The sequence below is a fragment of the Octodon degus genome, unplaced genomic scaffold (assembly GCF_000260255.1).
Source record: "Octodon degus isolate 3935 unplaced genomic scaffold, OctDeg1.0 scaffold00062, whole genome shotgun sequence".
NCBI lineage: Eukaryota > Metazoa > Chordata > Mammalia > Rodentia > Octodontidae > Octodon > Octodon degus.
Window position 1 is genome coordinate 9,550,867 of NW_004524638.1, and position 12,550 is coordinate 9,563,416.

At 42.5% G+C, this 12,550-nt stretch overlaps 1 protein-coding gene across 4 annotated transcripts in view; it reads left to right on the forward strand.

Moving 5' to 3' along the window:
- Zhx1 (zinc fingers and homeoboxes 1) overlaps positions 1-12,550 on the forward strand; it is a 25,158-nt gene that overhangs the window by 7,401 nt on the left and 5,207 nt on the right. For 3 of the 4 annotated variants that reach the window (XM_004634462.3, XM_023718761.1, XM_023718759.1), the window contains exon 2: positions 9,714-12,550. In XM_004634462.3, the coding sequence (XP_004634519.2) occupies positions 9,935-12,550 (2,616 nt within the window). In that variant the 5' untranslated portion in view covers positions 9,714-9,934. Of the gene's footprint in view, positions 1-5,950; positions 5,974-9,713 lie in introns of those variants that run through there. The other variant, XM_023718760.1, reaches the window with a different exon arrangement.

The window sequence follows — 12,550 nt, forward strand, 5'->3', positions numbered from 1 at the left end:
GTGTGTGTGGCCAGCTCAGCCCACCAGGGGGCGGGGCTGGCTGGCATGTGGTGCTGGGGGATTGAACCGCGGTCCCTGTGCTTTGCCAAGCTTGTTCTAAGTAGGTGCTTTAGACCACTGAGCCATCTCACCAGCCCTTTTAAACCTTTTAAAAATGAAATAGAACATCATTATAGTTTTTTATAGAACAGAATAATAATAGCTTTAAGTAAAAATTTGCCTTTGTAATTTTGTAAGAATTATGCCCTTTCACGTTACATTGCAGTAATAATTCTTTGAATATTCTTATCTTTCTTATTTCACTTTTAGTCCACAGATTGAGATTTACACTTTTCATACATAAAACAAGCACATTTTAGATAACAGCAATTATTTGTTGAATGTTCATTACTATATTTTAATAAATGAATGCGTATTTATTTTGCATAACGGGGACTGAACCAAGGGCCTCTCCCGTGCTGTGCAGGTATTCTACCACTGCACTGCATCCGCAGCCCTCCTCTTCTTTTTGACATAGCATCTTGCTAAGTTGTCCAGGCTGCCCTGGCACTTGTGAGCCTCATGCTTCAGCCTCTTAGTAACTGGGATTACAAGCATGTGCCTCTGCGCCAGGCTTGGAATACTTGAGATTGGAGGATATTTTAGTGTTCTAATGACTAAGGTCATTTTTTTTTAAGGTCATTTTTATTGGTAAGAATTTTTCCACTGTAAATAATCTATAGTAAAGCAAGCACAACTGTTTTGAATAGCTTCTCCATAAATGTTTAATGAAAAATGCCTGATATAGCCGTATATTTTAGAATTCTTTTCAGCAATTTTTTTTTCAGCAAATATTAAAGGGGCCCTAATATGCGCTTTGTTGGGCCTGGGTTAGATTTAAAAGTCATTCTTTATGACCATGAAAGAACTGTTAACATTTTTATATTGTAATGAAATAAATTTTGCTTTTTTTTTTTTTTTTTTTTTTAAGACAGGGGCTTGCCATGCAGTTCAGGGTGCCCTTGTGCTCACTTTTGTGGCCCCCAGGTTGGTCTCGAACTTGCAGCAATCCTCCTGTCTTAACCTCCCTGGTGCTGGGATTATAGGCGTGTACCAGGGATCAAACTCAGGACCTTGCGTTTGCCAGGCAGGCACTTAAAACACTGACCTATCTCTCTGGCCCTGTGGGGAAACTTAAATAATTATTTCAGTGAGTTCAGAGAGCCAGTATGTGACTAGATCCATAGAAATTGGCTTGGCCAGATTTACATGGTAGAGAATGTGGGTGAGGTCAGAGAGAGAGCTCAGCAGCGCAGCACCTGCTTGGCGTGCACAAGGTCCTGAGTTCAATTCCTGGTACAAAAAAAAAACCAGACAGTGGGTGATTTTAGAAGGCTCTTCTAACCAACCTGGCCTCTCAGAGCAGCAGCTCCAAAAATGTCTAAAATATACCTGAATGAAGGATTCTCGCTCCTAGAAGAACATTCTGGGAGGCTGAGGCAGGAGGATTGCAGGTTCCAGCCCAGCCTGGGCAAGTTAATGAGAACCTGTCACAAAAATGAAAACTAGAGGGCCAGCCAGATAGCTCAGAGGACTAAAGTGCCTGCTTAGGCAGAGTGCAGAGGCCGAGGTTTGATCCCTGGCATGCTGTACCAGCCCTGCCCCTGGGGCGCACTGAGTTGGCAATTGAGACTGGGCGTGGTGGTGCCTGTAATCCCAGCACTTGGGAGGCTGAAAACAGGAAAACCACTAGGAATCCGATCTGTGCAGTGAGACCCTGTAGACCCTGTCCTAAAATACATTTAAGAAAAAGAGAAAAGGCTGAGATTGAGGCTCAGTGTGAAGGCCCAGGGTTCAACCCTAGTTCCACAAGAAAAACAAAAAAGATGAGTAAATAGTGCACCTAGGGGCTGGAGAGATGGCTCAGTGGTCTAAAGCACCTACTTGGAACAAGCTTGGCAAACCCAGGGACCGCGGTTCAATCCCCCAGCACCACATGCCAGCCAGCCCCGCCCCCTGGTGGGCTGAGCTGGCCACACACACACACCACTCTCTCTCTCTCTCTCTCTCTCTCTCTCTCTCTCTCTCTCTCTCTCTCTCTCTCTCATAAAAAATAAAAAAAAATAAAAAAATAAATTAAAAAAAAAAATAGTGCACCTAAAAAATGCTACCCAGGGGCTGGTGAGATGGCTCAGTGGTCTAAAGCACCTACTGAGAACAAGCTTAGCAAAGCACAGGGACCACGGTTCAATCCCCAACACCACATGCCAGCCCCGCCCCAGGTGGGCTGAACTGGCCACACACACACACACACACACACACACACAAATAAATAAATTTTTAAAAAAATGCTACCCATAATGTGAAAATTTCATTTTTATATGTTTTTGTCATCTAGTCTTTATCCCATGCACAAATATTCCCTCCTAGTTATTATAGTTAATATGCAAATTTTGCTCAAGTTCTTTAAAAATTTAAGTTGGGGTAAATATTTTTCCATATTCCTTAATCACACTTTTTAAAGGCAGTTAAGTAATTTTTTTTTTTTTTTTTTTTTTTTTAGCAGAACCAGGGATTGAACTCAGGCCCTTACGCTTGCCAGGCAAGTACCTATTCTACTGAGCCATCACCCCGGCCCTGGCAGTAAACAATTAATTGATGTGTTAGGTGTATTATTATTTTTCCATGGTTGAGACAGGGTCTCGCTATGTAATTAAGTCTGGCCTTCTCTGCAAAGTCAACTAAGAGGTTTTCAAAAGAATTATTTGGGGGCTGGGGAGATGGCTCAGTAGAATAAGTGCTTGCCTGGCAAGCGCAAGGGCCTGAGTTCAATCCCTGGCTCCACAAAAAAAAAAAAAAGAATTATTTGTACAGGGGGCTGGGGAGATAGCTCAGTGGAGTAAGTCCTGAGTTCAATCTCCAGTTCCCCCCAAAAAAAAAATTTATATGTACAGTCTGTATATATTAAATCATACTTTTTACTGTGTTATAATTGCAGAGCCACGGATCTACTCAGTTGTGCAACTGACCTCTAACCCCTTTCCAGGCAAATAGAACAAGGACTCCAAAATTGATTTTTTTCCTCACAAGTCATTAGCATTTATTTCCTGGGACTTGAGTCACTTCTCTTGGTAGAAAGAGCAAAGAATTGGTCTGTTAGTTGTGAAACCAAATTCCTCTGGCACATGTGGATCTGTGAGCTGCATCAAAGATCTGTGTTGACCTTCAAGTGTCCCCTCCCTGAGTTAGCCTCCCTCTCTGCTGAGAAAAACCTAATGTTGTTAGAGGGGTGGGAAAAGAGGCGCAGTGCTAGACCTGGCTGTCCGGTACCGCTGAGGGGGCTCCCTGAGGGCTGGCACCTGCAGGCCAGCTGCAAGAGTACGCCCTGTGGCTACGGTGTCTGTGGGGCCCCTGCACTCTGAGTGTGGCTTTGAAGGTTGTGCTCCAGCTTGCCGGCCTGGATGCTATCTCAGAGAAACCGCCTATGTTCAGGTCGCGTGCGGCGCCCAGCTGGGTGCTGCCCCTTGGCTCCCCGTGCTTACCTGTGCCTGTCCTCCTGCCCGCGGAGCGCTGCCTTACTGGCTCCAGCCAGCATCTGCTCGCAGCCTCATCTGTCTAGCACTTTTGTTTGAGACAGGATCTTGCTACATAGTTCAGGTTGCCTTTGAACTCAGTTGTGTAGCTCAGGTTGGCCTTGAATGTGAGGCTATTCTGTCTCAGAAAGATAAGCTTTTTTGCTCTTTGGCTTATTTTCAGACCATATTGAGTCATTTTACCATTCTTTTGGGAATTCTACATAACTCCTTTACAAATACATAAATTCTCTTATTTCCTTTACAAATGCATTAGCTAATACACTGCTTTTGTTGGTGAAATTGTGGAGAGAGAACCTGAAGGTAGCTTGTAGTAAGCAAGCTATCAGTCCTCAAGTTGAAGCAGAACTCGACTTCCATCCTGCCTGCTGCGTTGTCCCCTCAGGCCCTGGTTTAATTTCTTTTTTCTGCTTGAGTCTCTTCAGATTTTCTACTCCTAGTTCATCAATGTGGAAATCTGCCAGCCCCTTAGGCCTGCCTGGCTCCCACAGCCAGCACCAGAGCTGTTCCCTCCAGATTGATTGTGAGCCTTGTTCTTAGTAGATTTTCAAACAGAGTAGATGCCTGTCAGCTAATAGTGATTTCATTGTGGCAATTTTCCTGTCCCGGGCCCATCGCATTTTAGTGACAAAGGGAGATTAATTGGAAGTACACCATAGAAACTGTATTTTTAATGTCTGCTTTTTCATTCAATTTATGTGCCTTGTCAGTTGAATAAGTTTGGAGCAATCAAGAGAGAGAATGAGAGTATATTAAATAAATGGTATTTCTTACGCTCCCCAAAGCATTATTCAGGGACTGAAAAATAGCACCAATTAGGCAGTTACTGCATAGCAGAGTGGGAAATGAGGCCTTCCTACTCACTCGGCCGGCTTCAGCAGCCACTATACCTTTTTTTTTTTTTTTGCAGAACTGGGGATTGAATTCAGGTCCTTGCATTTGTCAGGCAAGCACTTATTCTACTGAGCCATCTCCCTGGCCCCAACAGTCACTATTCCTGATTCGCCCAGGAAGCCCCCACGCTGTTGCTCTAAACACCTTCTGCAGTGTGCTTTTACAGCCTGTGCTACTCCTCTCATTGCACTGGTCATAGTTGTTCTGTGTCATCACTGACAGTCGGTTCTTCTTGACCTGCTGCTTCTGCCCAGCGGCAGAAATGGTCTGTATTGGTCACCACTGCATCTCTGCTGCTTGGTGCAGTGCCTGGCACATGGCTGACATTCAGTAAGTTTTTGAAGAAACTTGGTTTCATAGATAAGAAAACTGAAGTTGAAACTGTGTAGCTTTTCCAGATACCTACTAAGTGACAAAAACACCTCTAAAATGTGTGGTCTCACTCTATACCATAATGCCTCTATGGATGAATTTCTCTGAGCCTGGGTTTCTTCTTCCAAAGAATGAGACAGTTACACTAAGGTCCTTGTCTTTTCCCCTACTTATGACTTTATTATAAGAACCAGAAAGATAACGTTTTTGCTCTTTGGCCTATTTTCAGACCATACTGAGCCATTTTGCCATTCTTTTGGGAATTCTCTTATTTCCTTCAAAAATACATTAGCTAATACACTGCTTTTGTTGGTGAAATTGTGGAGGGAGAACCTGAAGATAGCTTGTAGTGAGCAGAGAGTTTTAGAAGGAAAAAGGAAGAGTATTTCTCAGGTCTGTGTGGTTTTATGTAGAAGTAACCAAAAGTTGGGGCAATCTTAAACATGTAGGGTAATCAAGTGTTTAGTCTTGGGAATAATTGAAGCCCTCTCACCTTAAAGATTCTCTTTTAAGTAACTATTTAAATTTAATTATATTGCCTAGGGCAGTGCTTTCAGAGGGAAAAATTCTACAATTTTTGGGTGTGTAGTACCAAATTGTAATTTATGGTATCAGTACTTTATACTTTTTATAACTATAGATGATAGAATTTAAAATTTGTTTTTATATCTGCTTAAGTTCTTATTTACTGATCATTGTGACTTTTGTTTGAGACAGGGGCTCAGGTTGGCTGTGAATGCAAGGCTATTCTCCTGTCTCAGCCTCCTGAGTACTGGGATTACAGGTGTGTGCTATCATGCCTGGCCTGATCAATCTGATTAATATGCTAGTAGAAGAGCAATAACTTGGCAGCATATTCCTTTATATGCTAAATAAGATTTTTAAAAAAAGATGTCTAATCCCAAGTTCTGAAGAGCCAGGAGAACAAAAGGATCTGAATTGTTGAGCTCCTCTTGTGTAACTTTACTACTGTTGGTTGCTGCTCATCCCTCAAGGCCTAGCTCCTGTAGATAATGCCAGCAAAGAAAGATGAAAGGGCACAGCACCTCATACTAGGTTAGTTTTCAAATTCCATTTATAGTAGAGGCACAGTGAAGAGAATTGTGGGTAAGCTGAATGTCTTTAAGTTTTTAAGGTAGTCTTTTAAACATGCCATGGAACCCTGGAGAGGTAGAGGTTGTAGGATTCACAGGCTCAGGCAAGAAGTGGTTTAGCTTCTACTTCCTCCAACCACATAGCGACTCCTTTATTTCTGTTACACTAACTTCTCATAGTATTTTGTTTGAAGAAAGGGGCTCCCTAATATAGTTCCCGCTATTGGTACACACCACCTGAGTCTCATTCTCTGCTGACTGAGCTAGCCAGGCCCCTGTAGTACACACCAACTAAATGTGTCTCTGGACTTTCCTGCCTCTTGCATTTTTGTTTTCTGTCCATATAGTTAGTGCTGCTCTGTTATTACTTTTCTACTTTTTGGAGCTATTTCGTAGAATTCCTTATTTCTCTATTCTTTTTTTCATTTTGTGATATTGAGGATTGAACCCATAGTCTCATCTATTACTGAGCTACGACTCCAGGCCTAGGTCATTGCATTTCTAATAAAAGTAATGATCAGGGGCTGGTGAGATGGCTCAGTGGTCTAAAGCACCTACTTAGAACAAGCTCAGCAAAGCACAGGGACCGCGGTTCAATCCCCCAGCACCACATGCCAGCCAGCCCCGCCCCCTGGTGGGCTGAGCTGGCCACACACGCACACACACACACACACACAAATAAAATTTTAAAAATAAAAGTAATGATCAGCAAGCAGTGTTGATACTTGAAAAAAAAATAGTGATGACCTCTATTCAATTTTTTTTTTTTTTTTTTTGGAACTGGGGATTGAACTCAGGTCCTTGTGCTTGCCAAGGAAGCGCTTATTCTACTGAGCCATCTTGCCGGCCCCTGACCTCTAGTCAATTAGAAGATGACTTTAACTTAGTTTATAACATTTAATTAAAAAATATTCTTAAGGGGCCGGGGAGATGGCTCAGTAGAATAAGCGCTTGCCTGGCAAGCCCAAGTGTCTGAGTTCAATCCCCGGTTCTGCAAAAAAAAAAAAAAAAGCCTTAAACTGAGCATGATGATGCATCCTGTAATCTCAGCACTGTGGCAAGTTGAAGTTTGAGTTCAGTCTGAGTAACTTAGGTACTTATGGGGAGACCCAGTCCCGAATGAATGAATAAATGAATGAATGAAGCTCAATGTGAAGGCATGGGATTCATGCTCTGCTACTCAGAAAATGCTACTCAGAAAATAAAAGAAAGAAAATAAATAGTTTTTAATTTCAGTGATTATTTTATAAATTTCTTAGAAATTACAATTTTCTTTTTTGGTGGAACCGGGGAATACTCAGGCCCTTGCGCTTGCCAGGGAAGCGCTTTATTCCACTGAGCCATCTCCCCGGCCCCAGAAATTACAATTTTCTATAAAGATTTTTATAGAAAAATAAAAGAGTGACATCTTTATTTTTTTTAAATTTTATTTATTTATTTATTTATTTATGTGTGCGTGTGTGTGTGGCCAGCTCAGCCCACCAGGGGGCGGGACTGGCTGGCATGTGCTGCTGGGGGATTGAACCGCGGTCCCTGTGCTTTGCTAAGCTTGTTCTAAGTAGGTGCTTTAGACCACTGAGCCATCTCACCAACCCTGACACCTTTAAATGGTAGGGATTCGGAATATACACACCATTGTATTACCAAGCTAATGCTCTTTGTTTTGTAATTTGGGAAATCAAGGGGCAGGGATGTTTAGTCCAGCTTTCCCTCTGCTGCTCAGCTCAAATGGAGTTGAGCTGTGTCTGAGTAATTCTAGAGGGCGCAAGAATTAACGCTAACCCCCTTCAGAGGCAGGTGTATTCTCTGTGCATGGCTATTTCCTGCAAGTCTGTTCCTTTACTACATCAGCGTATCTTCTCACAGGGACCTGGTTTTGCTTTAAAATCTTTGAAGCAACTTTTTTCCTTACTTTAGCCATGACAAGGATAATGCTAATAAAAAAGATAAATCATGCTGGCCAACGAGTAAGAATGCTTACTTGTTTTATTCTCTTTCATTTGGTTTAGAGTTCAGAAACATAAGCCTAAACTGATTTAGCATCTAATTTATTTTAAATATTTTGATTGCCAAGCTTATTAGGTATGTTTGTGTGAGAGTCATTCACATTTCCTTGATGATTTAAGGGCATTACTGTGAGCTATTTAGATCTGTGGCAATATCCTTAGGCTCATTTGAGTTTTGTGGAAACATTTTCCTATTCATGTTAGTTCACTTTAATAAATACTTAGTGATTATGTGCTGGGGGTGGGGGGGAGAGAGAGAGAGCACGTGTGTGTAACTTGGAACCCTGCACTTGCCAGGCAGGCACTTATGCTGCTGAGCTATCTCCCTGCCCTAGATTTCTTGTATGCGCTGAGGATGCAAACATGAATGAGGAGCCAGTCGAAGTATTTCAGTTGGGCCAATGTTACTGAAGACATAAAGGTCCTTTATGCAATCCTTTGTGGTAAAGCTATTAGAAAGAAGCCAGAACAGAATGACTGGGTGTGGTGATACATGCCTGTAATCCCAGCCCCAGGGAGGAGGATTGGTAGGAGCTTGAGGCCGGCCTTGGCTACATAGTGAAACAGGGCTACTGTTTCAAAACACCAAAAAAAAAAAAAAGAATGGACCATCATATCTGTAATAAGGAGATACTGATATAGAGAATAGAAGTGGGAACAGAAATGTCTCACTGCTCTGCTACAATATGGGTAAGTACTAGACTAAAGCACAGTGGAGGACATGAGCGCAAGTTAAACAGCATGGGGATCTGTAGGGCAGAGAGGTGAACACATTAGGGCACAGGACGTATCCTGGCGTCAGGAACAGCCCAAGCAACGTCTGACAGTGCACCGAATGTCCTTGGAGTGGCAGTCATTTCCCAAAATGAAAGATGGAAAAAGTGAAGGAGGGGTCAAACAGTGAAGGGAATTCCGTGTGCCTTAAGGAGCTGGAACTTCATTTTTCAGTGCTGGTGACCCCTATTAATAGGTTGTGCGAGTAGATATGTCTTATAAATTCTGGTAGCATTATACAGAATAATGGAGAATAATAGTTCTGAAGCTCAGGTTATCATCTTCCATCTTGTCTATTTTTTTTTGCCTGTGAGCTTGTGTAAGAGCTAATGAAGGGTGCCTGCCCATTAGCTCAGTCTAGGGATGGGGAGATGGCTCAGTGGAATAAGTGCTTCCCTGACAAGCTCAAGGGCCCGAGTTCATTCCTGGTTCTGCCCAAAAAACAAACAAACAATCTCTGTCCCCATTAGCTCATTCTTTGGGGTTGGGAAGATGGCTCAGTAGAATAAGCACTTCCCTGGCAAGTGCAAGGGCCTGAGTTCAATCTCCAGTTCCAGGGGGGGGAAAAAAAAAACAAAACTAATGAAGCAGACCTGTAGGAAAGGGGGACGTAATTAATGCACTAAATTGCTTACACATGATGGCTTAGGTTTTTATTATCTGTGACTGCTTTTTCTGGTTTTAAAGTTCCTTCCTTGTTAACTGGTTATCATTTTACATTGACAATGGTGTACTTGCAAAACTGGCCTCTTTTTCCTTTTTTCCTAGTGTTGAGCTGGTTAAAAATGCAAATAGCCACGCTCAGGCCTGAGCTGTGAGTGTAGTCCCTGATTTTCAGTGAGTTATCTAGAGACATATTTTGGTCTGTAGAGGACTTTCTTCTGATTCTTGTCTTCTAGATCTTATAACTGAGTTACCCAGAAACTTAATATATAAGTGGAATATAACTGTCATTTGCTTAAAAGATCATAGTCACTCATTTTAAATTTATTTTAATATAGGTGACTGGAGGTGTGCTTCAAAAATTTCAGCAGTTCAGCAGTATTTTATCTGCCAACAGTAACCTCTTTACTTGATTGCACCATGAATAAGCTGCTAATGAGACTTGAGCACAAAAGTGGACTTGAAGAACCAAAAGCCATTGTTTCCTAATGAAGAATCCTGAACGGTTTTAAGCCTCGATGCTTTTCAGTCACTACTGAGATTTACCCGTCACATCAGAATGGCAAGCAGGCGCAAATCAACAACGCCTTGTATGGTTCTTGCCAATGAACAGGATACCGACCTGGAGTTGGTATCGGATCTGGATGAAGGTCCTCCAGTCCTCACGCCTGTGGAGAACTCCAGAGCGGCGAGCAGCTCAAGTGACGAGGAAGTTCACGAGTCTGTGGATTCTGACAATCAGCAAAATAAAAAAGTTGAAGGTGGCTATGAATGTAAATATTGTACTTTCCAAACTCCAGATCTAAATATGTTTACTTTCCACGTGGATTCAGAACATCCCAATGTAGTGCTAAATTCATCCTATGTTTGTGTTGAATGCAATTTTCTTACCAAAAGGTATGATGCACTTTCTGAGCATAATCTGAAATATCACCCAGGTGAAGAGAATTTCAAGTTGACTATGGTAAAACGTAATAACCAGACAATCTTTGAACAAACCATAAATGATCTGACTTTTGATGGCAGTTTTGTTAAAGAGGAGAATACAGAACAAACAGAATCCATAGAAATTTCTTCTTCAGGAATCTCTATCAGTAAAACTCCCATTATGAAAATGATGAAAAATAAAATAGAAAACAAACGGATTACAGTTCATCATAACTCAGCTGAGGATGTTCCTGAGAAGAAAGACAATGAGATCAAACCAGACCGTGAAGAAAATGTAGAAAGTGCAAGTTCTTCAGCTTCAGAGTCTCATACAAGTACTTCCATTGTAAACAGAATACATCCAAATGCTGCCAGTACAGTAGTGACCCCCACAGCAGTCCTTCCTGGACTGGCACAGGTCATAACTGCAGTGTCAGCTCAGCAGAACTCTAACTTAATTCCCAAAGTCTTAATCCCCGTCAATAGCATTCCTGCCTACAATGCTGCATTAGATAACAACCCCCTTTTACTTAACACTTACAACAAATTCCCTTATCCAACAATGTCAGAAATCACAGTTCTTTCTGCTCAAGCAAAATATACAGAGGAACAGATCAAGATATGGTTTTCTGCCCAACGTCTGAAACATGGTGTTAGTTGGACTCCAGAAGAAGTAGAGGAGGCAAGAAGAAAACAGTTCAATGGGACTGTACATACTGTTCCTCAGACCATCACTGTCATTCCTACGCACATTTCCACGGGGAGTAACGGGTTACCCTCAATTTTACAGACATGCCAAATAGTTGGTCAGCCAGGTCTGGTTCTTACCCAAGTGGCTGGAACGAATACCTTACCTGTAACAGCACCAATAGCCTTGACAGTGGCAGGGGTTCCCAATCAGACAAATGTGCAGAAAAGCCAAGCACCTGCTGCTCAGCCTGTTGCAGAAACAAAGCCAGCTGCTGCAGCAGTTCCACCTTCTCAGAATGTCAAACCCGAGACGTCACTGGTAAACACTGATTCATTTGGCATTCGGGCAAAAAAGACTAAAGAGCAACTGGCAGAATTAAAAGTTAGCTACCTTAAAAATCAGTTTCCCCATGACTCAGAAATTATCAGGCTTATGAAAATCACAGGTCTGACAAAAGGAGAGATTAAAAAATGGTTTAGTGACACAAGGTACAACCAGAGAAATTCAAAAAGCAACCAGTGCTTACATCTCAACAGTGACCCCTCTACCACCATCATCATAGACTCCAGCGATGAAACCACAGACTCCCCCACTGCAGTTACTTCACAGCCTAAACAGGCCTGGAATCCTTTTCCTGACTTCACTCCCCAGAAATTTAAAGAGAAAACTGCAGAGCAGCTTCGCGTTCTTCAGGCCAGTTTTCTCAACAGCTCTGTTCTTACAGAGGAGGAATTAAATAGGCTAAGAGCGCAAACCAAACTTACCAGAAGAGAAATTGATGCTTGGTTTACAGAGAAGAAGAAATCAAAAGCTTTAAAGGAAGAGAAAATAGAAGTAGATGAAAGTAATGCAGTTAATTCCAAAGAAGAAGCTGGAGAAACTTCTCCTGGAGATGAGGCTGCCCCACCTAAGTCGGGGAGCACGGGCAAGATATGCAAAAAAACCCCAGAGCAGCTGCACATGCTGAAGAGCGCATTTGTCCGCAGCCAGTGGCCATCCGCAGAGGAGTACGATAAATTGGCTGAGGAAAGTGGCCTTGCTAGGACAGACATAGTTAGTTGGTTTGGGGACACTCGTTATGCTTGGAAGAATGGAAACTTGAAGTGGTATTACTACTATCAGAGCTCCAACTCCAGCAGCATGAATGGCCTGTCCTCCCATAGGAAAAGAGGGCGAGGCAGACCCAAAGGGCGGGGGAGAGGGAGGCCACGCGGACGGCCGCGAGGAGGCAAAAGGATGAACAACTGGGACAGGGCACCATCGCTTATAAAATTTAAAACTGGAACTGCAATCCTTAAGGATTATTACCTGAAGCACAAATTTCTCAATGAGCAAGACCTTGATGAACTTGTCAATAGATCACACATGGGATATGAGCAGGTCAGAGAGTGGTTTGCAGAAAGACAGAGAAGATCTGAGTTAGGCATAGACTTATTTGAGGAAAATGAGGAAGACGAAGTCGTCGATGATCAGGAAGAGGATGAAGAAGAAACTGATGATAGTGATACCTGGGAACCCCCTCGACATGTGAAGCGGAAACTTTCCAAATCAGATGAC